This window comes from Pithys albifrons, chromosome 7 (assembly GCF_047495875.1).
Source record: "Pithys albifrons albifrons isolate INPA30051 chromosome 7, PitAlb_v1, whole genome shotgun sequence".
In the NCBI taxonomy this organism is placed as follows: Eukaryota; Metazoa; Chordata; class Aves; order Passeriformes; family Thamnophilidae; genus Pithys; species Pithys albifrons.
The window spans coordinates 37,413,019-37,439,380 of record NC_092464.1 but is presented as its reverse complement, the minus strand read 5'-3'; the positions used below and the strand labels follow the sequence as shown (position 1 = coordinate 37,439,380).

At 35.2% G+C, this 26,362-nt stretch overlaps 1 protein-coding gene across 1 annotated transcript in view; it reads right to left on the bottom strand.

The window, feature by feature from the left end:
• The window catches only part of KCNH8 (potassium voltage-gated channel subfamily H member 8), a 160,092-nt gene that overhangs the window by 52,802 nt on the left and 80,928 nt on the right, over positions 1–26,362 (bottom strand). Inside the window, exons 5-7 of the mRNA XM_071560150.1 lie at positions 24,294–24,534; positions 15,335–15,492; positions 9,599–9,806 (exon numbers count right to left, since the gene is read on the bottom strand). Coding sequence (XP_071416251.1) covers positions 9,599–9,806; positions 15,335–15,492; positions 24,294–24,534 — 607 coding nt within the window. The remainder of the gene's footprint in view (positions 1–9,598; positions 9,807–15,334; positions 15,493–24,293; positions 24,535–26,362) is intronic.

The following is a 26,362-nucleotide window of genomic DNA, read 5'->3' as shown; positions in this document are numbered from 1 at the left end:
CATATGAGAAATGCTATTAACACTTTATTTACTCTTGCCTTGTCTTAATTTTCAAATCCTTGAATCTACAACATGAGTAAAATTTTTCAATATTTTTTAAAGATGTATCATTTCAATCAAGGAATTTTAGATTCACACATATTTGGCTTCTGTGAGAGGGAAATCAACAGGGGATATTTTACCCCAGATTATATCTAAATGTAACAAAACCCCCAAGAACCTGCAATGTAATAAAGGCTTGATGTAAAGAAAAAATAAAAAGTAAAGAAGAACAGTGGTGTCTTAATGGGAAAGCATACTACGTGTTTAAAGTTACAGCTGCTCTGAAATAATACATCTGTGTCTGCAGATCTGACAGGTCTTTTTGAAGTGCATGACTTAAGGGGATTCTAAGCATTAACATTTTTTATCTAGCTCTCTCTAGATCTGACAGTGAAAAATGATTTAGAATAATTAGGTATAATTATTTTACAAAATAGGTCTTGTGTAAAACTCTATATGCTACAGAATGCCATGACATACTCTCGCAGCTTCACATTGGATTGTTTTGCTGAGAGTTAACTTGAAAAAAAACACTGTCATCTGAAAATACAAAAGGAACTCAAATATTTTCCAAGATGTGTGAAAATGGAAGAGAGTCTGGAAAGAAAGGTGTCTTGAAAAATTTCTTAATTTCTATACAGAAATGATTTTCTATATTGGTAGCAGCAAACCTCTTCTGTTACCAAGCACCCAGTCTGTTAAAGGACAGGGAAAAAAGGATAAATAAATAGAAAATGAATGAACACAGAGGATGTCTCAAATAAAAATTGTGCTATAGAAGAAAAGATCTATTTTAGTCACTATGGGATGTCTCTGGAATGCAATACGGCAGCCTAGCCCCCTAAGATCCCTACCTATGTGGTGGGGCTCAGAGACAGTCCAATCTCATATTGAAGAAGCTGGTGTAAAGATTTCAAAATATATAGCAAAGGTTTTGTGGGTTTTAACTGGATTGAGATATTATAATTTGAACAGTCAAGCCATGAGCTTTAAAAACAGAAGCAGAGATTTCTGAGAAATCCTAACAAAACTTCCTATCACACCAATGTGTAATAGACGGTCTTTCAGCAAGCTGGTACAAAACTCTTCAAGGAGGGCAGTGTAATCCTACAACCAGCTACCCAAAGAGGTGGAGTCCTCTCCAGTTTTGCTAGTGTTCAGGACTCGGATGGAGCAAGCAGTGTCTGACCTGATTTAGTGCACGTATTAGTCCTGCTTCAGAGAGCTGGCTGACATAAATAAACTCCAGAGGTTCTCTCCAGCCAACGGCCCAAGTACAGCAGTTAAATGCTAAAGACTCTGATGTAACTTCAAATCTATTGAGCAGGGCTTTTATGTACAATGTGTCCAACTTCCAATAAATTATACTCTATGGTGTTCCCATCAGAGAAGCCATGTGGGAAAATCACAGTGTTTTACCTCTTGGGACTATCTCCTCTTAGGGGGTATGTACTGATCCGATTTTCCCTCTACTTAAAGCACTAAGAATTTCTATTATGGATGCAGAAATTGGTCCAGATCTTTTCCACTGAAATAAAAACTGCCTTGTAGAATTAATGAATGATATGTAGGTAATCTCTGATTAGACACAGCAGGACACTTTGCTAAATCTCAGGGGCTTCATCTGCACACCAGATTTCTACTTTTCACTTAAAAAAAGTCCAGTTTTTTTTTACTAGGTACAAAATCTTGGAAATGTATTAATAACTACATAAAGATCTCACACTCCCTTTAATAAGGTATTTTGTACCCTATTTTGTTTCAAATGCAATAAAGTATGTCAGTCCTGGGGTATTTTGTGATTGCTAAAAGAGCATAATCAGAAGGCAAAGTACTGTGCATAGCAGAAAATAGGGTTTAATCAAGGAGCTGAACCTGTAAAAAAGAACAGCAGGGAAGAATGGCAGAATAAAATTTACTAAGGCCCACAGCAGCCAAAATACAAACTAATGTTAATCTAAATACAAAGGAAATGTTTCCCTTCAGCCCAACAATGATACTTTGGTCTCAAACACCTGCATGTCTAAAACAGTGTTATGGGTTTTCAAATACAAAATTGAATGATTTCCACCAAAATAATTTCTATAAATATTTTATAATATAATTTTATATTTCAAATCCTAAAGGTCTGGTATACACAGGTCTAAAATGAGGGCTGTTAATAAAGAAAATATTTCTTAGAAAGTATATTAGTATATGGTTTATATTGAGTATATAGTTAACATATAAAACAGACAAAAGTAGGTCCAGGATTTTAGGTGAGCTTAAGACCTTAATGTGTAACTGTAGGTCTTTGCCATGTGCAGACAAATTTCCACACATAAATCCAGCATATTTTTGGTGACTCCAGTTTTGCATATAAAATCTCCTTGTAGCAGTTAAATTTCTCTGTGTCTAATCTAAAACACTGACAGAAAAGGAAATACTACATGCCTCTGTTTGTACTGTACTAAAAGGAGTGAATAACTATGATTATCTGCAAATGAGATTTCTTCAAAAGCAAGATAAACTTTCTCTCCTTATTAATACTAATTCAAATTGTAACCCAATTAGATAAAAGAAAAAGTTTGCTTTCATTAATATTTCACACCATAAACATCTCTAGATTAGGTCTCATATACAGTATTTTATGCCAGAATTGTTTTAGACATTCAGGTAACATATCCAGAAGACTTCAAATAAATATTTTTTTTGCTGTTTTGAAATAAATAGGTACATTTATTAACTCAAATTTCTGGATGATTTTAATGATTTTATCTATTTTTGTTCTAACAAGGCTGGAAATTGTGAACCACAAACATTCATACATGGAAAACTTACACACTTTGTATACAACAAAAATCATAGAGGTTTAAAACTCATAAGGATTATAAAAAGACATTAAAAATATTTAAAAGCATTCCAGTGATAGATGCTCACCTGGGACTAATGTTTTCTCTTTTGATTGCCATAGCACTATGTAATGTTTCCTTACTTCTGTACATCCTTGTCTTTTTCAAAGTGTGTGCAATGTAATAAATACTGTTTATAATCATTCATAAGATAAGTGCTTTGAAAAGTTTCATAACTTCAAAGTAATCATCTTGTTTTGGTTGCCTCCTTTATTCCTATTAATTATTTCTGTATAACACTCCAAGGGCTAGTTATTTCATATAATACTGCAAAAAACAACCCAAATCAGTTGGTTAAGTGTCTCAGACACTGATACACTAAAGTACTTCACAAGAGTGGTAACCATCAACCATTTCCCTCATATATTAATTATAAGTGAATTTTCAGCCCTGCTTTCCACAAACAAAATAGACATACAGGTATTTCTATTCCATACAACAGTGGACCTTCAATACAGGCACTCCAGGTCCACAGAACACTGTAATTTATTTTACTAAATTGAAGATGTCAGCCCCCATGCATGGCATAACTATATTTATTTAATTCTTTTTCTTAAAAATATCTCTTAAAAACCAGAAAGGGCCATAGTTCCAAAGGAACAGGTTCTATTATTTCTAATGACAAAAAATGAAGAAAAGAAGAGAAATTAAAATCAAACTTTCAGGTACAGAGATGACAGGCTGAAATGAACAATTGATCATTGCTAGTGAATGATGTCCTGTGCAGTGTAGTCAAATGTGATGTTCTTTTCTGCTCTGTGCCAGGATTCATAAATTTACACATGTCAATTCTAGCCTGATTGATGTGTGTGTCTGGAGCAGCAAAACTAGACCAATATCTTATAGTAGAACACAGTTTTATTGGCCAATATCCCTGGAAATTTGCAAATACTCTTCCTGTCAGTGAGGAGGATTCACTCAGTTCTTACAGTGCAACTGCTGTTCCTACCAAAGAAGATCAGGGAGTGCAGGGCACCTGTGCCGAACATTGCCATCTGACAGATAGCACAAGAGCAGTTGAGGGCAATGTCTGTCTTAATGGCTATCCTAGTGATCCTGTCTTACAAAATTCTGACAAGATTGAAGCTACCTGGGGACCACAAAGGACTTTGGCAGAATTTAGGAACCCAAGCTCAAGAACGTAACTTAAAGTTTACATCTAAGAATAAGACACATTTTGGATAATCCATTTCAGCCAACTTCTGCATCAGGCCAGAAGTGCCACTATCTTTACATGATTAAGACACTTGGAGATTCTCTCCTATCTGCTCCCAGTGGGGATCCTTCAGCCACCTTGTATCTGCATCTAAAATCTCTTTTGGACTCAGTGGGGAAATAGGTGTGAACTTGGGTTGTTTACTTCAGCCCAACATGAGGCATGTAAAACCTAAGTAAAAGGACCTGAAGGCAGAACCTTGTTTTCAACATATCCTCCTGGCACCACTCAGGTGCTGTGTACCTTATTCTGTACCTAACTTTGCAACTAAGAACTAATTGAATGTATTCACTGGAAGTCAGCAAACAAGTCCTTTTAAAGGCTCTGACTGCAAGTGTGTGAAAAACAAAGTTTGTGGGAGAAATTTTATATTGCACAGTATGTGAAACTACAGTGGTTCAGTCACAATTGATTTCTTATTTTCAAATGTGCAAACTATAAAAGTAATAGAAAATGAAAAAAACCCTGATATTAGAGTAGAAGTATTCTACTGAGTTAAAGATTTAAATAGCTGAAGAAAAATACCCTTTACAGATCTAATTTTAAAGCTTCACCCAAAGTAAACACATACTTTGTTTTCTATAAAAGTACAGGTTATTTTTTTAACAACCTTTCCATTATGAGAATGTTGTGTTACTGTAGATTGACTAACAAAAAGTTGCAGCTCAATTTCTAGTGGACAGGAAGGATTTTTTTGAGACAATGACACAAATTATACATGACAGTTTGACTATGTAGGAGAACCAGTATCCTGATTCTTGGCCCTTTTTAATCTTCTCATTACACTCAAGATACCTGAGTTTCAACAGCTGGCATGGTTCTTATGGAATTAATACCTTCAGAAACAGGAAATATTTTCAGTATTATCTGTTTCCTGGCAGAGATAGATCAAAAAGTAATTTTCTCATATTTGACACGAACTTGAAGGGGAATAGCTTGGTATATACTAACACTAAAGAGCAGTCAGCGAATCAGTGTCAGTTAAACTATGGATATGAACATCAATGGAATTAGAGTGTTAGGATCAGCCAGGTACCTCAACATAGTCTAACCTCTCCTTCATGTCAGGCAACAGAAAATTAATCTTATTTTTACAGGTTGCTGAAAATCATGCCATGTCTCAGGGAGACATCTTTTCAACAATGAGAACAGAGGAGTGGAACAAAGTGGAATGTAACAGAGAGAGACCTGAAAATGCTAGAAGGGAAAAACAGGACAAGGACTTTATCACTGTCTCAGTTGGGTGGTAATGACCTGTCCAGAAATTTTACATTTTCTCAGACATTAGAGTTAAGCTGCTGCACATAGAACAGCTGTTTCCTTAGATGGGAAAATTTGCTGAGGTAAATGTTTATAGGATCTGAAAACAGTGTCCATACTGCATATCTTCCAAATCATTCTGTCAGTTAAATCTAGTAATACTCAAACTAAGCAAGAGATTTTAACACGCTATAAGGCCCAATGCCAACACATCATGACAGTTCCTGAACAGTATAGCCAGACACTACACCTTTGTCATTTTGCAACACCTAGCTAAGTTGGTGAATGTAACCCCGATTTTAAGTTACTTGCAATGGGAATGTTGCCTGAATGAGGACCAAAACTGAAATAAAGACTTGCAATTATGTCCAGCAAGAACAAAGCAAATACTGTTTTCAGTTCTGGGTATTTTTATAGGGAAAACTTTATCACTCCCACTGCCCCAATCCAGATGCAAATTGAGCATTTCATTTGTTTAAATTAGCCAGAGAAATAGATGCACAGAAGCAAATGCTGCTCACACTAAAGTCAATGTGCATATAGGGCTGTGGTGCATATCTGATGGCACAGCAAGGTTCAAAGTATTATACTAACAGTACTGCAGCTTTAAAATGTTTGTTTTAAGTGTCAGCAAACCTCAGTCTTGAATTCTACTGGCTTTCTGAGAAGCACTAAAGGAAGTAAGGAGGTTGCTAAAAGCTTTTTCTATCTCTGCCTCTTCCCTCTTCACCCAGCACCAGCCCCCTGAGCAAAAAAAAAAAAAAGGCACAAGCATAAAAAAAAATTAATTTTCATGCCAGGCATCACTTTCCTTTCTTAAAACAAACCCATTCTTTTATTTCAACTATTTTATACTTTGCAGCAACCATATTCAGTGCCCTGGTTTTTCAGGTGGACATCACCTGATGAAGGATCAAAAGTAGACTTTTCAAAGGGAGGATACATTCCTTTTAATAAAAATTACTATAGAAATTATAACTTTTGCATTATATTTTTAATGCTTTCAATTAGAAAGCATCTTAATGACTGGAATAAACTTTGTATAAGATATATTGTTGGAAAGTTGAGTCTACAGTTTTGCTATTAATATATCAATATTAAAAGTTAAAAAATTAAAATCTATAAGACTGAGGATCTATTTTACTGCTTTGCCTGCAGTAAAAAACCTCTTTTAGATGCTGTCCAAAACAGTACAAAACTTTTCAGTTGAAGTCTTCTTTCAGAAAAACAGAACATGCTCAATGTCTTACAGAAGTATTACGGTAATTATTATGATTTATTATTATCTCCATATCTTATTTTCTTTCTCTCTTACACTCTGAATTATACCCACCATTCTCTCCTCAACATATCATCTATGTGGATGCTTTGAGGTGCAATGAACTTGTCATTTGAAGTTTTTTAAGATGAAAAGAAAGGCTAGCTACAGATAATCACTGCATATCACCAGAGTAGTAAAATATATAGCACACAGAGGGCCAGGACTTAATTTCATTGTGTTTCATCAGCAAGTAGTTTGCATGTGGAGAGCAGTAAAATTTGCACTGGTTGAAAAAATTACATAATTAGTTTTTCTGCTCATATATGTGACATATATACTTATACAGAAATTTTATCAGTGCTGAAGTAGTCTTTGTGAAACAGCTTCATGTTCCATATCTTGAGTTTTCTGAGCTCCTTTCTTTAAACCAGTTTCTAAGACTTTAACATTTTAAAAGTGTTTACCTTAAAAAAACCCCAACAAAACAACAACAAAAAAAAAAAAAACCCAAGCAAACAGAAAACTCCAAACAAATCCCCAAAGCCATAAATTATTTAACTTATAACTTTAGAAATAACCATTCTGACAGATACAGAACTAATATCTGTAAGAGCTTTGCAGGAGTCATTACAGTATGATTTTTATTATACATTTATAGCATCTAAATATTTTAGAGACTATCTACAAACAGAAGAGCTTTCCAGGCAAAAATGAAAACCCACACTCTTGGAAAAACAACCAAAACAAAATCATGCTGTAAGCCCAATGGTGAAGCCCTTTTTCCACAGCTTAAGTGCCTTGGCCCATCCAGTGTGGAGCTGCACTGCCTGCAGCTGTCCAGCGAAGGTCACTGAGTCTCACAGGTTGAGATGAGCTAATGGTGAGGGGCTGTTCAAGGGCAGTTCCTGCCTGGGAAGCCCACTAGAAGATGATCAGTTAAACTATGTTATCCTTGATAACCCAGATACAAAACTCTCCATGGAGACACAAATGGAGCTTCTGGGAAATGTCTCTGTTCCAGTTAAACTGGGGTTGGTTCTGGTGAGGTTTTTGGGACATTTGCTTATTACTGCCCTTATACAAGAGAGAACAAAACTGATTGGTGAAAGTGAATGTTTTCATAGCAATAAATGGCAAGAGCCCCAGGGAATATAACGAGAGTTTCCTGAATGTGGCCTTGGCTTGGGGAAAAGCGAACAGAGTTCACATCCGAAAGTGAATGGTTAGCAGCCCTACCTGTGGGGCAAGGACACAGCCGATCACCATCATTTGGACTGCAATGAATGCTTTGAAATCAGTTATTGTTTGTGTCCTATATAAATGTCCTATATATATGTGTCTTCATAGCTACTTCCCACTAAAGAGAATTATTATTATTATTATTGTTATTATTATTATCACCATCATCTAGATGGTTTTTCTCTATTAGCAGTATTTGACCAATTTTTGCACAGTGGGCTTTCTTTGTATATTCTCCCCTACAGCTGCAGTCTTTTCTTTGAGAGATTTGGACTTCATGAGGAGTTCAGCAGCAGGTCACAGACCTGGTTTACAAAGGGAAAGAGAAATAAACAACTAACTAGAAGAATAAAAGACTCCCCAAAGCTTTAAGTAACCTATCAAAAAATAGAGACATGTATTTCTTGGACTTCTTTTCCTCTTCCTGGACCAGCATCCTCACCTCTCTGAGGGTAAGCAGGTCATTTTTCATTCAGATTTATCATTATTAGACGATACTTAGACATATGTTAATGGAGTTAAGAGAAAAGAAATTAAAGGAGATAAGAATAGGGCAATCTGCAGTTTGAATGCACATCACTGAGCCTTTGGCCACAGATGTTTGCATTATTTCCCCCCGCCCCAAAATTACATGTTGGAATTTATCTGTATGCCTTTTAATCATGTCTTACATATATAATACCACAAACGAAATGAACAAGGCTTCTCTTTTCCAATTAATTTTATTGCTGACCAGATTTCCTCTCCTACTTCAGTGAATAGATTAAGGTAAATACAAGTGGAATTAAAAACACAGAACACAAAGAACCAGAAAGAAAAGGGAGAAAAGTGAGTTCTTGATATTGATGTGGCCTCTGAGAATGACAGCAAAAGAAATGCGCCTTTACAGTAAAGTGAGAATGATCCACATGGGAAAATTTTAGCGTTTCAACTGTTATATAAGTGGGTAACACACCTTCAACAGTGTACAAGTACCTGGTGATGTCAGGCTCCCATACAAGGTGCATTGTTTCCCCATTGTACTTTCACATGTGGGCGCAAGCAACTCTTAGAAATAATAATAAACCTTAACAAAAAATGAGAAGCTTAAAATCTAAAAAGCCAACCTAGAACACTCAATTAAATCAGAATGAAGGTTTGGATAGACAACATTGGACCAAAACTGAGCATCCCAAAATCCTCTCTTCACTGATAAACACTTCATCTGCTGTGCAAAAGAGCAAAGCCTGCAAAACCACTAAACAGTAGTTCTAAAGGGAACTTTAAGTTGAAGGCATTTCAGGGCCTATCTCTTTCAATGTATAGGAAGGAATAATCAGCACACTCGAGGGAATTCACTGTTGAAGATTTTTCCTAATTCACAAAACCCCTTTCTCATCTATTCTTTTACACAATCTGTCTAGCCCTTTCCTGTACAGAGCCTCAATCTTCCAAACTTTGAATCACTCTCAGAAATCTCATTTCCCCCCCAATTTCTTATTTTAACCCTTTTCTTTCCAGATTGACCTGAAATTCAGAGTGCCAATCTCTTCTTTTTTTTTTTTATAGACAGCATTGAAAAATAGTATAAGGTTGAACAAAACACAGAATCCTGAGTGACTTATGCTTTAATTTATATTTATACACATATATGGATATATACGACTGTGTATGTGTATGCATATGTATATGTAGGATGAAAGAACTTACCTATGTCCCAGGTAAGGGGGTTGTTCTGTTCCATCTCCCTTTTCCCTATGACATACCAAATGCAGGCCATCCAGTGAGCAAGCAAGGCAAACATGGACATGAGGAGTGTGAGAACAATTGTGCTGTGCTGGGAGTACCGATCCAGCTTCTGCAGGAGACGTAAGAGGCGGAGCAACCTCACTGTCTTTAGGAGGTGGACAAGGGAAACCTAGGAGAATACAGAGCAAAAGCAACTTGTCAGCAGCTTACTTCTATCACACACTTCTCTTGTCAATGAAAGGAAATTCTAAAGCTCTATGAAATTTTGCCCACTCTTCATTCAGCTACAGAGCTACTAGACTAAATCTTAGGACAGCAGAGTCTAGCAAAGAAAATGCTTTAAAAGCTGTGTTCAATTTTGATGTATAAATAAATAACTACTGTTTCTGATTTAAACCAAAAAACCTTGAAATACTGGAAGATCTTTCATTTTGTCTTATTTAAGTTATTATTATTTCTTTCTTTATTTAATGCAGTCTTAAGATTTAGTTTAAAAAATTGTTTGTGAAAAATGGATTATTCCTAGTTCAAGAGAAGAAATACAATTGTCAAACTGACCAATATTCATTTGATTGTAATATGAAATCATAAAATAATTATCTACAGGCACACACTGATATTCAGTTTCTTCTAACAGTAGACTTAACTTAAATATGCATGAGATGAAACCAGTTTATAATTTAGCCTGGAAAAGGTGATAACATACAACAGGTATTTTGCAGAACAAGGAAGTAGAGAAGTTAGAAAAGACTCAGATTTGTTCTCTGGATTTAAACCTCTATTCATAGACCTGGGCATATTTTGCTGCTTTGTACTAAGTAGCAGTCCAAAAACGCTTGCATTAAAAAGTCTAATGTTGCTTCTTAAATTCCTTAGCTTTATTTCCTTTCAAGGTTACATGGCAAAAGCAGCACCTGATCTACTCAGCACTCTAAGTATACATCAGTTTACGAGGTATATGGGCTTTGGCCTTAGAGAAGTTCCAGCACACAGTGAGCAGACTCTGTGCGATCCCAGCCCTCCAGAGCATTCTGCAACCTACATCTACACCAGAGTGTGCACAGCTCCCAGTTTTGCATGGACTGTAATTGGCTCATCTTTCAGCTGTTCAGTAGTGTTAGCAAACAATACACAGATTAGGATCCAAATACTTTTAATTTATTTTTTTAAGATTAAATAGCCATAATTGTCATTAACAGTAAGATTTTTTTGTGGTTTTCTCCCTTCATTAATGAGACATTAAGATTAATGCTTACAAGGTACCTGGCTGTTACAGAATACATGCAGCAGCTAGAAAAATAACATCAAACTTGATGTGCCTTCCCACAGCCTTCCCAGAGCACAGTAATGACCTCTCTGAAAAGAAAGTCTAAAAGCACAGCTCAATCAACACTTTTTTTGCTTTTGCAACTTCCCTGTTTCTGTTACCAAAACTAATAATCTGAATTTACAGGAATGCATTTACTAACAGCTAGGTCCAAGGTGACTGAAAAATTCTGCAACATGGGGTATTTTTTATTTATTCAAAGATTTAATTAATTGATTTTATTCCAGTCTCAGGAATTAAGTAGGTGGAAAACCTATAAAGGAGACAGTAAAAGAAATCTACAAAGTTTGATAATGTGTAAGTAATTCTCCCAAGAGCTTCTTCAGTGGGCAGTATTTACTGCCCATTATTTAATGCCTTTTTTTCTCAAGAACTTTTACATTTTTTCTCATGTATATAACAAGGAAAAAAGAAAATCAACAAAAACATGACACGTCGAAGTTCACTACTCTCAGAAGTAAGATCGGACATTGGAGCACACAAGCATTTTTAAGGGTCTTCTCTTCTTGCATCTCTTTTCTGCATCTTATGTCATCCACAGTGTCAGGGAATTACTTATGTAAATAATAAGTAGCAAGCCCAAGAACATCTGCAGGCCTGGGGCAGAAGGCTGAAAAATATTTGAAGTAATTGCCATGATTGTATTAATACAATCATATAACATTTAAATGATAATTATTCTATGAATGGTACACAGCTATACCAGCTACCTCTGTTTCTGTGGTAATTCATTTTCCAAAGTCTCCTTCTCTCTCATCAGCTTGTTTGAACCAAACATGGTTCTTTTGCACTCGTAAGACAAATGGGACCCTATTCATGACTGACTCTTAAAGGTGCTGCACTAATATAAAACCATATGTATAATGACTGTGTATATAATTATTGTATATGTGCTATGGCGTACACACTGGAGCCTTCATCAGCCTATGTTCTACCACATCACAGCCAAATATGACAGCTTAGGTGGAATTTTATTACAATGCTAGAAATAAGAAATTATAAAAGGACTGTTACAATGATAAGTGTGCCCTGGCAGTTATCAGTTTTTCCTAATTTTTGCCCATTTTTGTTAAGCTACATAATGCTGGTAGATACAAAGACAGTGAATCATATATCTAATATTATTTTTATTGTTGAAACATGTTTCATTTTAAGGCCTAAGGACCACCTCATTTCAAAATAATTTCTGCATAAATTTGAACAGAGATGTAATTATGCATATGTTGTTGCACTGAATTTTCTCATTAGTCATGCCAAACACTCTTCTGGTATTGTGTCCAATATGTTATTGGAAGATCTAAAATGCTATGAGGCAGCTTCTTCTTCTATGTCACAAATTTAGAAAGACAAAATGAGGAGTCAGCACTCATATTTGTGCCTGTGTAGATTTTGCTTTGTCCACAGATATAAAATCATCAAAATTTCCCATTTTGTTAATCGTTTTAGACTAGCTGAGTTAAGCTTTTTCTGTCAAAATGACAGGGACACAATTTTATCTGAGACTAACAAAAACTCCATCAGCAGAGTCCTGAGAAGTACTGAGAAATAAAGTTGCTACAAACGACTGATGGAATTTTCTACTTGGAAGAATTATCTCCTACATAAAAAATGAACTTATAAGGAAATGTGATTTTTTTAAAATCATTTTTGTCCATCTGGGTAGTTGATTTTTCTGAAAAAAGAATACTCTTGTTCTGCAACCATGAATAGTGACTCAAAAAGGAGCAAATTCAATCATCATAAATAGTACCTAATGGACTTGTTTTTACTTTGGCAACATTTGATACCACATTTCCACAAATTAAGGGATTCTTTATGCCAGATGAACACAAGGATAGAATGAACTGAGGTCTCAGCATGCACTGAGGTTAGGCAGGAATATGCCAGTGGTTTCAGACATCCAAAGAGTCCTGGATTTAATGGTAGGGCAGAATCCCTCCAAGGTGTAAAGGCAGTAGAGCCGACTCATATGGTTTCACTATTTTTCTTTAAAAATATATCAAAGATACCAAAAGACTCCACGGCATTTACATGCACTCGGGCTCCATCAATCTCCAACAGGAGTATGACATATATGTGCCATATATACAGATGTATGTATGGCACTATACCTATAGCTTGCAGAATTTAGAGCTTCCCTAAAGGTCTGGCCTTTGTGCCAGGGCCTGAACAGCAAAGGAGTGAGATGCTCCTTGATGCCCCTTCTCACCGTTCTGTTGAGGCAACATCTGAAAGTCGATGAAGTGAAAATCTGAGAACAGACATGAGGAAATGGCTTATTAAATCATTAAGTCTCAAAACAGTGGAATGTGATTAACATCTCCCCCCATTCTTGAAACAGTTGATAGTCATTGTTATCTTGAGGATTATATTAACAGTTGCCAGGTTTTGTCATGATAAGAAATATTATTTAGTAAGGCACTGTGTTCCCATAGAGGAATCATATAGAGAACAAAAAATGGAGTTTTGCTGGATTGAATGCAGGGTGCAGACTCTAAAATTCTGGATTTGCTCTCAATTACCAGAAGGAAGAGAGAGGGTTGACCATTGACTCTCTACTCTGAGGGAGTCTTTCCCCCATAGCAGTTAGTTACCAAGGCAGGGCCAAAGTAAAGAAAGGAGGAGATAGGAACCTGCAAAAACTTTTAAGGTATTTAGTTCCTGAAGCATTCAGAGAGCTACACCTGCGAGTCAATGTTAATTTTAAATCAACAGGGCTATATATCATTCATTTTTGTGGGCTTAGTATTAGTATCCACTGCTAACAGAGGGGCCATGTCCCCAGATATTCTTAACCATCATATTAGAGATCTTACTAAGGGAAAAAGTTTAAAAGTACAACAGACAGGAGCTGTGTATTAATCATACTAGAGCAGCATTTTTAAAATTGTGACATTCTAACTGTAAAAATGATTATTGCATAATGCTTTTTTTTTCAGAATTAAGTACAGAAGGCATATAAGTCCCTCCAGTAGAAAAAAAAAAGAGTTTTTGTTTTTCTGGGTTTTTTTTTCTCCTGTTTTTTGTTTTGCTTTGGGTTTTGGTTGGTTGGATGTTTTTTTTTTTACTTTTCTCCTTAAAGGAAAATATAAACCTGGTTCATTTACTGAAAAATTCTTAATAGAAATTAAGCCAAAAGAGTTATGCTAGCTGTTCGGTTTTAGTGTAGGGGATAAACTGAGATAGTAGTGCATTTATATTACCCACTGGTTATAAAAAACCAGTCATTGAACAATGTAGAACTACTAACTGTCTGGTTTTAAAAGCTGCTGCAGTAGCATCAGATTGATGGTTGTTAAGGTAATGGAGTGAAAAGGAACTTCATCAAGGGAAATGGAATTAAATGATAAAATCAAACCTGACAAAATCAAACATGGGATCCTGACTAGCATTTTTCTGTTTTTCCTTTTTTTATGATATATGTCTAACCTATCATCTATGTGCTTGTCTGTAACTCACATTTAATGGAATTGAGACTGAATGCATCTGTGTACAAAAGATCAATATTCTCGGAATTAGAAAGTGAACAGCTAAAACCCTTACTCTCTTATAGCAAAAGTCCACAAATTTAAGAAACCTCTGGCAACATTTTTTAAAAATTAAACTTTCTGATTTGGAACAGAAGGTGATGTTTGGTTATTTGATGGGTTTTTTTTTTGTTTGCTTGCTTGTTTATCTTTTGTAATTTTGCTTAGTAAAGTCTACTCTATGAAATCTAATAGGGCTAGCAAAAGAAAAACCTTTTAGCATAAGTAAGCCAACACCAATGTAACACATAATGATTGTGACATCACTTGATGTTAGAATAACATTTTTCAAAGCAGATCAAGCCTTTTGTTGTTACATTTCTGAAATAAATGAGTTGAAACCAAAGTCAAAGTTAAGGACAATTGTAACCAATAAATGTTAGAAGCCACAAAAATTAGTAATCATGTTGTGATTTTTGCACTGGGATGCCCAGAGGTAAAGAGAAAGAAGATTCCTGCTTGAGTAACAATGTTGACTCTGCTGACCATAACAATGATTTACTTTATCACAGTAAAAAGTTATGAATCTTGAAATATTAAGGACTGAATTTATGCATCATAAGAGATAAGAGAGCAAAAACCATAGCAAACTGTTTGAGCACATTAATTAAACATAAAGATAAAATAGGTGAAACGGTTTACAAAACAAGAATAATTGAAATAAAAAATGGGTAAATGCAATATGAAAATACACTACAAAGCTGAAAAAGGCACCAAGATATTTTAGTTCATTATGGTTTAGTTTGCAGATCTGGAAAAAACCCTGCATCAACAAACCCCTCTTGAAAAAAACAAAGAAAAGAACAATAAAATTAAAAAAAAACACAACAGGTTAGTACTTACCACAGTGACGTTGAAAGCATAAAGAAGATCAAAGGGAAGTGCAGCAATTAAATCAATGATAAACCATGTAGTCACGTAGTGGATACAAATAGATCTTGCTTCAAATATAACTTGGCCGGACTTGCTGACGTATGTTGTTCGGAAATTTAAAATAATATCTGCTTGACAAAGAATGAACAGAATTAGAGACAGGGATTTCTTGATTCCTGGGGATAACAACAGGAATCCAGAACTGATTGCTTTGCTTATGCATTACAAACATCAGATGAAGAGTCTAATACAGGGACAACAAATCCATAGTGGTAAGAGATACAGAGTTAAAGCCATTGATGCATGGTTCTTTGCAAGGAGTAAACAGAATGTCTAAAGTATTTATAACTCACTGATTTAAAAGGGAGCTTGAATTAAAAAACACCACCCACATACATTACTCCTTAAACTGTATCAAATATTGGCATTTTTCTTAATGAAAAATGAGAATATGGTTTCTGTCTATAAAAGTTATTTACATTTCTTTTGAAATTAAAAAGCCCACTTATTTTATTTAAATTGTTTCATTAAAATTCTTTTACTGATAACTATCCAGCACAGAGGACAAATGTCATCCTGAAGGGTAACTGTTTATCAAGTCAAATGTGCTGAACACACTTAAAAAGCTTTTGAGCTATGTTGAAGATCTCAAAAGTGATAAGAAGTACTTGGTGGCTTGTGCATTTTGTATGTTCCTATCTAACATTGCAGGATGAATGTCTTTAAATATGAGACATACTTTTGACATGTCTTGCCAAAACACATTGAAACACAAAGAAAAGCACAGGTCTTGACAACAGGCTCAATTATTTTCATGTCCGACAAGACAAAGACTATAATCTGTCCTCAAGCTATATACCCTGTTTGTACTAACATTAGTGAGAATTCCTTGTATAACTTTTGCAATGTCAGAAAAGAGTGCAGCCAACCATTAAAGCTGGTGTTTTACAGCAGGTTAGCTTGGGGGGGGGGGATGGGGGGGGAGGTTGATTTGCATTTCTCCCTACATGTTCTTTAGGTAGGCAATGCTAAGACTGAGTAAAGTAAGATCTTATCTTTGAGCCTGTTAGCCACAATATGCAAGAAGCCACACAACAATCTTTTCCCCCTACTAAAGGCAAAGAGAAGAAGCAGAGAGATACAACACAAAGACCGTGTCACATCATTCCTTTGGGTTATCAGGAAATATTTCTTTAGGATACATTTTGATCAAATGCCCAGTTTTAATATACTGGGTCTGGGAAATAATTACTTGCCAGGTTTCACTAGCAGAAACTTTTTGTGCTGTCTTCTGCATTTTGAAGCTGGGCAGTCTGCTATGTTTATTGAACATCCTCATTAGCCTGTATACTGCCAGTGTTGAACCTATGGTATTTTTAACAGTTCAATAATCTGCCATTCCCTTTGACCCAGTAGAGTTGAGTATCCTAAATTAATGAAATCTTTGAGAGAATTCTTGTTTTGGCACAGTATTGATCCTGCAATTTTTAAAGATTTAGTGCAAAGCCTTAGCACGGAATGACCAGCACATGTATTCGAGACTATCTAGTTCCATGGACTGAGGTCTGGCAGATTTGTGCTTTAAGAACTACTATTTTCATTCAACCAAATCCTCAGGCTGATCAGAACATATAAGTAAAATCAGAGATATAAAAATTTCAGGTTACCTCATGAAGTAGTCTCAACTGGCCCTGCAGTCTTAAAGTACAAAAATGTTATGAAATTTTCAATAATCAAATTAAGATGGGAAAACAGCATAATTTCATATGGCTCATAATGGCAAAGGGGTCGGTTTAACTCCATAGGCACTTCATAAAGATAGTTAGTTAATATTCACATTTCCAGACCAGTACAGTAGCACCAGTCATATACATAACTACTTCATGCAGGTTTGCTTGGTAGAGGTAAGAAAGATAAGGGTATTTACATCACAAGTATTTTGAAACTTCTCATTCTCAGTTGTCTCAGAAACTCCAAAGTGTAGATATCAAAGTCAGAAAAGGATTTGCTTATTTATAGTACATTAGCATTTGTGAAACAACTAAAACTTTAAGAGAAAAGGAGATAAATTTTTGCTTTAAATTACCATACGACATCCAGTACACCAAAGGCTTATCAATGTGCATATGCAATTCCCTGTTCAAGATTGAAGAGATTAGAGGTTTTTCTGCACTGCACCCCTTTCTGCCTTCTTATCAAAGCAATTTAGGACAACAGTCCCAGATAATAGTTATATATATAACATTGAATAGGACATGGTAAGTACTTCTCTCTGTATCCAATTATTAGATAAAAGTCCATAGGGTGGGAGTAGAGTGTGATCCATCTTGTATTTCTTGGCAGCTTTCTAAGCTACAGTTGGGTATAAACAGTTTCTTCATCAGGGCAACCTTATTTAAGCTGTGCTATGCTAAAATACTGAGAAAGCTGTTAAAGGAGGAAAAATCTCCCAGCACTCCTGAGGCAAAGAACTTCTAAAAGCACAACAAAGTCTTTATTGCAAATTTAGGCACTTTAAGAAAAGCCATTAAGTCATGTATAAGCATTACTCTCATGATCTCTTTTTTCCAGAGATTTTTACTGTGTTTAGCCTAGACACATCTTGTGTACCCTTTGTATTCAACACCCAAGTATCTTAAACGAATCGTGACCTCCTCCTCCCCCCCTCACTGGTGAGTAGGTGATCCCATGTGGACCTTAAACAGAGAGTGTCAGTAGGTCAAGAAATGAGTTGTTTTGCTTCTGTCAAACACAAAGGGGAACTTGACCTGAAAGCACTCAACATGGAGAACCCGATTCCAATTTCTCCAATGCTTGGAATAAGGAATCGTATCGCCTGTAGATGTTGTGTCCAAAAATGGACTTCTGCTCCACACACCTTCTTAATCACAATTGCCTGCTAATGCAACTCTTTTTTGCTTTTTAAGTCCTGTTCCTCCGAGTCCTGCTCCTCCTTCTCTGTAGCCTGCGTACTGAGCACTTTTCCCTACCATTCCCACACATCATAAATCAGAAGCCCTGTTAGACACCAGGTCCCTAAAATGCATGCAGAGAAGTTAAACAGTAAGTTGATGAAATCCTGTGGTTTGTCTTCTGGTTGCATCCCATAGCTAACTAGCTCAGTCTGCATGGATTCTCTGAGTCTATTATTTCCACTCCTGATAATGTATTGGTACACAACCATGAAAAAAAAAAGAAAAAGAAAAAAGTAAGAAATGTGATATGTCTGAATTTCATTCAAAAATACACAGCAACAAAAAAGAAAATGCATTTTTATGAAAACAAACTCCATTTCTTTCAGTCATGAAATTAATTTAACATTTTTATCTGTATGCATTTGCAGTTTCTTATTTATTTATACATTTTGCTCCAATTAAGCTCTTATACAGTCTGCACATCAGTAAACACCAGAACACTGGGACCAATATTACCCTAATGTCTTCCAAGTTTGTAATTACCATGGCTACATGCTTTTGTGATATTCTCATTCCAAATTTCTGAAGCCAATAACGTGATCTAACCGAAAAGCTCTAAATGATTACTTGCCTTTTTTGAGTGTTCTAACTCACCTATTTGTGACTATTTTCTGTTTCACAAGCTTCCAGTGGGAAACTCCATGCTCTAGCAATGCTCAATTCCTAGGAAAAGGCAACTTATTTCATAGCTGGGGACAAAAGAGCTGGGAACCCTGAGCAAGACCTAGGGTTTGGAAACTGTTTTGTGACCACCCTTGAAGCTCCGTATGAGGTCGCCTCTTTTACCAAGTCATCTCTTTCTAGATTTCTATCATGTGCACACTGACACAGAGACACACTCACTCAGTGAATGGTATGAAAACATAATTTTGAACTGGTATCATACAAAGGAAAAAAAATACATTAAAAGAAATGATGTTCTACTTGGTAAATGATGCAGATTGCTATCCAAAATAATATAAAAGGAATGAAAGCTATAGACTAATATGCACTGAGCTATCCTATTAATCCTTAAGGTATTTTCCAGTATAATATCCCTTTTAGTATATCAAGAAAACAATATGTGTTTTATATAATCTCGATTTCTAATCCCTGTTAAAAGAAAACAATCTGGTGCCCAGCTGAACCTCTTTACCCATAAACAGGGTTATTTTACCTGAAGCAGATAATTTTCCTGTGACAATTTTTTCTCTCTTTAGACTTGATTTAAAAAAAAATCCTTCTGGGATTAAACATATGAAAAATTGCAGATGAATAACAATTTAGGACTAGTCAGGTGATTCAATAACTACCCATGACACACTTTTAGATTTCAGAAAATGCTATGTAACACCTCAGTTTAACTCTGTTTTCCTGTGAATTAAATGAAGTTGAAAAATCCTTTACCTTTAGGGTAAGTAGTACACATATAAGCACTAACCAGGGGATTGGGTGATGCATGACGTTTTATTAGACTCCAGTCATTCAATACTGTGTTCAAGACCTAGATGATTTAGATATATTAAGCAAATTGATCTTCAGAGCAGACAATTTCCTACACCACCTCCCTCTTCTAGATGATATGACTGACTGTTGTCTAATTTATTTTATTTTTTTTCATTTTCCTTTATGTGATTTTACATTGACTGTCTTTAGCTAGCAATACTTACCCCAAAGTCTAAGCTCTTTGAACTATCTGATTATTTGAGTAAATGTTATTTAATTATACAAGGATAATGGTATTATATCTGACCAGAGAGCTTTTAGGAAAGATTCCAGGAAATGTTAATACCATATTGCTTGAAGAATTATTTACCTGTCTCTATATCAACTGTTATTCTTTCTATTCTACTGCTAATACAAACCTAAATGTTACTAGCAAATGTCCTAGAAACAATTTAGTGAAATGGAAGTGTGATTTTTTCAACTCAGCAGGTTCCTTCCAAAAATCCATTGCCACAATTAGCATGATGGTTTTCTTTTAGATGCTGCCATGATAAGGTGAGGGGGGAAAAAAAGGTAAAAAAGACCCTATGAAAACTCACAAAAAATTATGGCGAACTATTAAGTATCTAATTTCCTTGGAAATTGCCTAGATCATTAATTAAAATAATTTAATCTTATTGTAACTAGTTAAATGAAATTAACTTGGTGAGAGATTCTCCCACCTTTTTTTCTCCAGAAGACCAAAACCTTTACAAATGTTGTTGAAAAGAAATGAAGATCCATTATGCTTCTTTGAAATATTGAAACTTTAGGCTCACAGATGTACCCATCCACAAATGAAGGACACAGCTCCCAGATATGCAAATACAGGGGCATAAACTTTGAAGCAAACAGTGAAATAAAGTAAGTAATATCCCTCACCAGCTGGAACATTTCTCAAGATAATTTTTTTGTGTGTCTGTTTAAATATATTAATCATAGAAACTTTTCCTCAGCACCTCTTTATGATTTTTAAATACGTAAAACAGTAAAAAAAAAAAAATCTAAAACTAGACTAGTTTTAGTCTATCTTTGGTTAGAGGAAAGAAAAGATTTATTTACTGGGGGATGTTAGAGAGCGTTTGCACACATTACAAACTAAAAACACTCAATCATCATATGAAAATACACTCAGTCATCTCATCACACATTATCAAAGCACTAGCATATATAAGAAATATCAAGTGAAAAATTTATTGTAACTTAAGAAGTCTTAATTATTTTTTCCCTTCAACCTCTTCCCTAAAGGCATCACAAAATGTGTTGCTATTGTGAATTTTCTGTCTGTGTTTTAGAGAACTTTAAAAGTTAAAGGAGTTAAACCCTTAGTTAGATGTACTCTTTTCTCATATATAGTTTAATTCATATCAATGCTCTCACTTGCAAGCATCCCAAGTCAGGAGAACAGTTCCATATGTATTTTTATCATGTTTAAGCATAGGCTGACACACATAATCAGTGTTGGATAAGACTAAATGATAATTTTAGTCACTATATGTATACAAACTCTTCTGCTTAAAGGAAACTCTTAGCCTCTGCCATTTTGTGTCCCTTGAACTGATGTGCGGACAACAATCCTACCTCTTATTGCCATGTTTTTATTGCCAGCTAAAACACAGACCTTGTCAAGTCCAAATAAATGTTTATCCAAACTATGTTCATAAAAGGAATATTACTCTATGTTCTGAGAAATCTGAATAAAATCAAAGTAGCTAGACTCTATCTCCAGTCCATGACCATGGTTGTGATACCTCAATCCGTGGCTGCAAAGCTGTAATGTAGCTGAAGACCCAATCTCAGACAGATCTCCCCACTGAGTTTCTGAGGCAGCAGCATTATAAGAATTTTGCACAATGTTTCTCACTAACTTTTCTCAGAGCACACAGATCATCCATCAAAGATGTGCTTGTCAGAGCCACAGTGCAACAAACACCCTGAAACTTAAATTTAAATATGCTGTCAATCTTACTACTTTCAATATAGTTACACATGTTCGGAGACATATTAATTCAATATTTAATCGGACAAGGTGCCATGAAGAGATGACTATAAACACACTATTTTCTTTAAATCCACTGCAGAGATTTCAATGCAGTATGAGAATGTCCTGAAAATACTCCATAAATCTCTCCTCAGAGCTACAGATTTTAAAACAGATAATAACTTTAATAAAAAATTATTCTGAGGAAAACTGGGCCATTATTCAATCTAGGGAGTGGAATATTGGTATGCTACAGTACAGTGCTTGTGGTTACCAGTAACGTGATTATAAAAAGTTTCTTCTGGTACTTCACACCATTTCTTTGAATGTCTTCAGTTACAGCCACAGTTTGATTTCCCAGACAACAGAATTAAAAGCCTAACCAGAAAATATGAAGAAAAATTTATAGAAAATCTTATTTTTCTTACCCAGCTACTCCATTGATCATTGCTTTCACTTACTGATATAAAGACTCCCTATTTCCAGGAACATAAATAACCAGAAAAGTAGCACTGAGCAGAACACCATCTGTCTTACTTCAAATGAATACTATATCACATAAATCAGCTAGATACAAGTTATAGTCCCCTGTGCTTATATTCAAATAAACACATTTATAACACAAACCAGTTATCTACACTGATGTAGAGGGAAGGATACAACCATTATCAAAATATTGTAACTCTAAATCTACTCTTTTTATGAAGTTGCCCAGGTACATCAAGTGGCATTATTTCATTTTGTATTCTTTAAAATGGAACATGGATTAATTTATGACTGACTAGACTCATAACTTCCTCTTTTTATGTAAGAGAAAAGGTAATCCTTGATGATCTGAATTGTAGAATGCAAGTTTCTTGCTGAAATGCTTGAGTAACTTTGAATGGGAATTGTTTGAATTACCATGAAAGACTCCACCAATAGTGAGCATAAAAAAAGGAAAACTAACCCTCAAATCTAATGACAAAACAATGACCAAAAGAGGACACAAATATGTATTCTTCCATCAGCCACATCATCTACTAGTCTTACTGTCTGCAGTATAGCTGACAGAGAAATGCAATAAACTTTTCAAAATTTTCATAAGGAATACTTATTTTAAAGTAAAAACATTGAGTTATTGCTTAGTGTTTATGATGTTTTAGTTTTCTTTAGTTTTTCTAAAGAGCATAGCCTTGCTTTTAATGTTCAAGGGTGTTTTTTTTTTGTTTTGGTTTGTTTGTTTGTTTTCATGGCAGCTGTCCTGTGGTGTAATGGAGAGCACTCCGGACTCCGAATCCCGAGGTCGTGAGTTCAAGTCTCAGTGAGGACCGTCCACCGGCAGTTCAATGCCTCCCTGACATCCGATCCCGTCAGATCTCGGATGCTCAGCAGGGTCAGCCCCAGTTAGTACCGGGTGCTGTGACAGTCCCGAGGACTTCCCTGTCACTGTCCAAGCTCGCTCGGCCGTGGCAGATGGACCTCAGGACTTAAACGTTGGGGCCAGTTCTCTGCACGCCGTGCCTCACCTAAAAAATCCATAGTGCAGGCTGGAAGGGCACACCCACGTGGGGAGAGCCCTTCCCAAATCTTCATTCGCGAAGTTTGGCCATACATTTTTTTCATGACAAAATTGGGAAAAAATAGAAAAGAAGTTTCTAATCTGAGAAATATTTTATTATTTTGTTCATTTTCTTGCTCTTTCAGACGTCATCCAAAGCCTTCTCATATTCAAGAAAGACATACTCAACTTTGCTTATTTCTCAAAAATAATAACTTCTCCATAGATCTGAGGTATGGTTCATCACTGTGACAGCACTGAGTGATATTGTAACTTTATTTTGACTCTAGTCAGGAATTCTTTTCTATACTCAGAATGAAACTGGAAAAAAGGTAATTAAAAAAAATACCAGACCTTTTTTTTGCTACAAAGCCACTATTAGATATAACCTTGCTTCTTTTTAATTCTTTTAAGATATAAGAATTAAACCAATCATGAAAATAAAAAGTTTAGAAAATGGACCAGATGACACTTAAATTCTATCCCAGATGTCAATATAGCAGATTGATATTGTACAGTTTCATTATTACAGTATGAGTTTTAATTTTATGTTATAATTTTTTTAAAATCTAATGATTTTCAGCTTGTGGTCCAGGGCTCTTCTGAGTGTCTGTAAAAGGCAATATTAAAATTAAAAAGTACATTATGACCAAAACTGTAGTGATTCCAGGGCACATCCCTGTATTAGAAAGGTTTAGGCACTGAAAGAGTGAAATAATGGTTTTTAATCTTCCTCAAGATCAAAAGTCTCTTTAGGGTAACAGCCAGTTTAGAGAAAGAAAAGAAAAAAGAAAACAAACATCAAGAAAAGGTGATCTAAAGTTCAGAAAAATTATCAAGCTATACAACTAAAATTCATTTACTTTAAAGTCATGAAAGTGATGATTATTTCCTTTTCTATATTATATATTCTATGAATACCCTAAATGTCAAAAAAGAGATCCCACACAAATCCCAGACATATCTTACCGATGATAAAGAGAATTTCCACTGCAATGTCACTGACAGTTGTGCTTCGAGTTGTAGACAGCTCATCATGGCCAATAAAGGAAACATTGTAAGGTACAGTCACAGCAACATAAAACGTTGCCAGTAAAATAAGCCAGTCCCAGCCAGCTTTAAAAGTGCTAAAATGCAACAGTATGAATTTGGATTTTTTTGCATCTGAAACTTTGTATTCTGGAAATGCTGGTTTGTCTACAAAAACATTCTGAAAAAGAGATAAAGAAATTAAATGAGACAAAACAATAATTTGAACACAGAGAAGCATTACTTTCAATTGCAGATTGTTCTGTTAACAGAATAACTTTTGTGACTGTTTGGGCAGGAAGAGCATTAACGAGGTACAGATAAAGAGAATGAAGAGGGGACTGAATCTGGCAAACTATTTCTTCTTCTGTTGGATTAATTCTGACTGAAGAGCAATGTTATTCTGCTGGACAGAAAGGTTAGAACTTTGTATACACAAAGATATAGTAGCACAAATAGGAACATATAGAAAGGAATAGATGGTGCCGAAGAGAAAACATTGTTCCTATACATATTTTATAGCAGGTTCTTTCAGACTAGCTCTAGCCTCGTCCCATGGACTGAACAGCTCCAGTGCTTGAAGCGTCTCTTGTGGTTTAGTTTCGTGTACAGAAATCCAGTTCCTGTGAACAAAACTGGTAGAAATAACTTTCTGATTCCCTTTAAAATTGCACTCCTGATCTAAACCAAAATGTTAATGTAGATCCACCATATTATGTCTCCAGAACTGACTACCTTCATCATTAGACTATATATATAGCTTTGTCCTAAGGCTTTGTCTAACTAGCAATGTTTTCTGTAACCAAGATTTCTTTGTTAAGTATCAGCTTTAGAAATTCTTAGTTTTCATCTTTCACAGTTTTAACAAAAACTACCCTCCTGAAAAGCAGCATGTGGGACATGAACTGTCTTGTATTATTTACTAACAAAATTCTCTCTCACTGTCACTGTGCTCCTGGATAATGCTGTTCCAGTAACAAAGAGCCTCACGAAACAATATGAGGTATTCAGCAAGCTAAGATTACTTCTGATCTTGAAGTTACTCAATATTAAAATAAAATTACAGAAACTGCATGACTGAGGAGTTAACTACATTTGCCTTGTCTATCACAGCCTCTCTCTGTGTGTTTCCTTTGAAATACTGATGTCATTGCCTTGTCTATTTTCAGTTCTCATTCATGAATTTAAGTGGCTGAATTTTCACTCATCATCAGCTCATTTTTAATCACAGAAAAGAAAATGTTGCTCTTATTATTTCAAATCCATAGCTCCAAAAATCGAGGTACTTAAGGTAGTCAAATAGTCTCAGAATAAATATTTTAAAATGGTACAATATCATCTCCATTAGGATTTTGACAGTACAGATAAGTCATCAAAAGCTATTTAAAAGTCAAGTTCCAAAAAATATTACTATGCAATGAAAATGTCCCTGGAAGCTCTGGTCATATTTTTCACGGTTTTTTTAATTATTAATTTTTTTCGCCAGTAAATATTTTTAGCTTTTTTTAAACATTTTTTTCAAACTTTTTTTTCAACATATAATATTTATATTCAGTGGGAGAGACTGTATGACCTGTGAGATATATATCAGTGGTGTATTTTCATATCCTTAATCTGTACTAAGTTTTTTCTGCTTTAATTTCTAATGTAATAATATCTAGGAGGGTGTATCTGCACTGCTGCTTAATTTTGGTGACAGATCATCTTACAGGGTATTCATGTCCTATATCCTTAGCTAATTTTTTCCATTATCTGCTTTCCATCTTCCCCTAACCATTAAAAAAACCCCCAAAACCAAAAAACACAACAAACAAAACAAGACCATTTTCTTCTTTCTCTGTCTAAGATTTTTGCTTTTTAAATCTAATGATATACAAACAAGAAACTAAATATTGTTTTGAGATTTTAAGAAAAACCTTTTTTGCTACACTTGCTTGTAAGAACACCTCAGGTACTCACTGACCTTTTACAGTGTTTTAATTTTATATTTTTGTTGAAAGAATGCATTT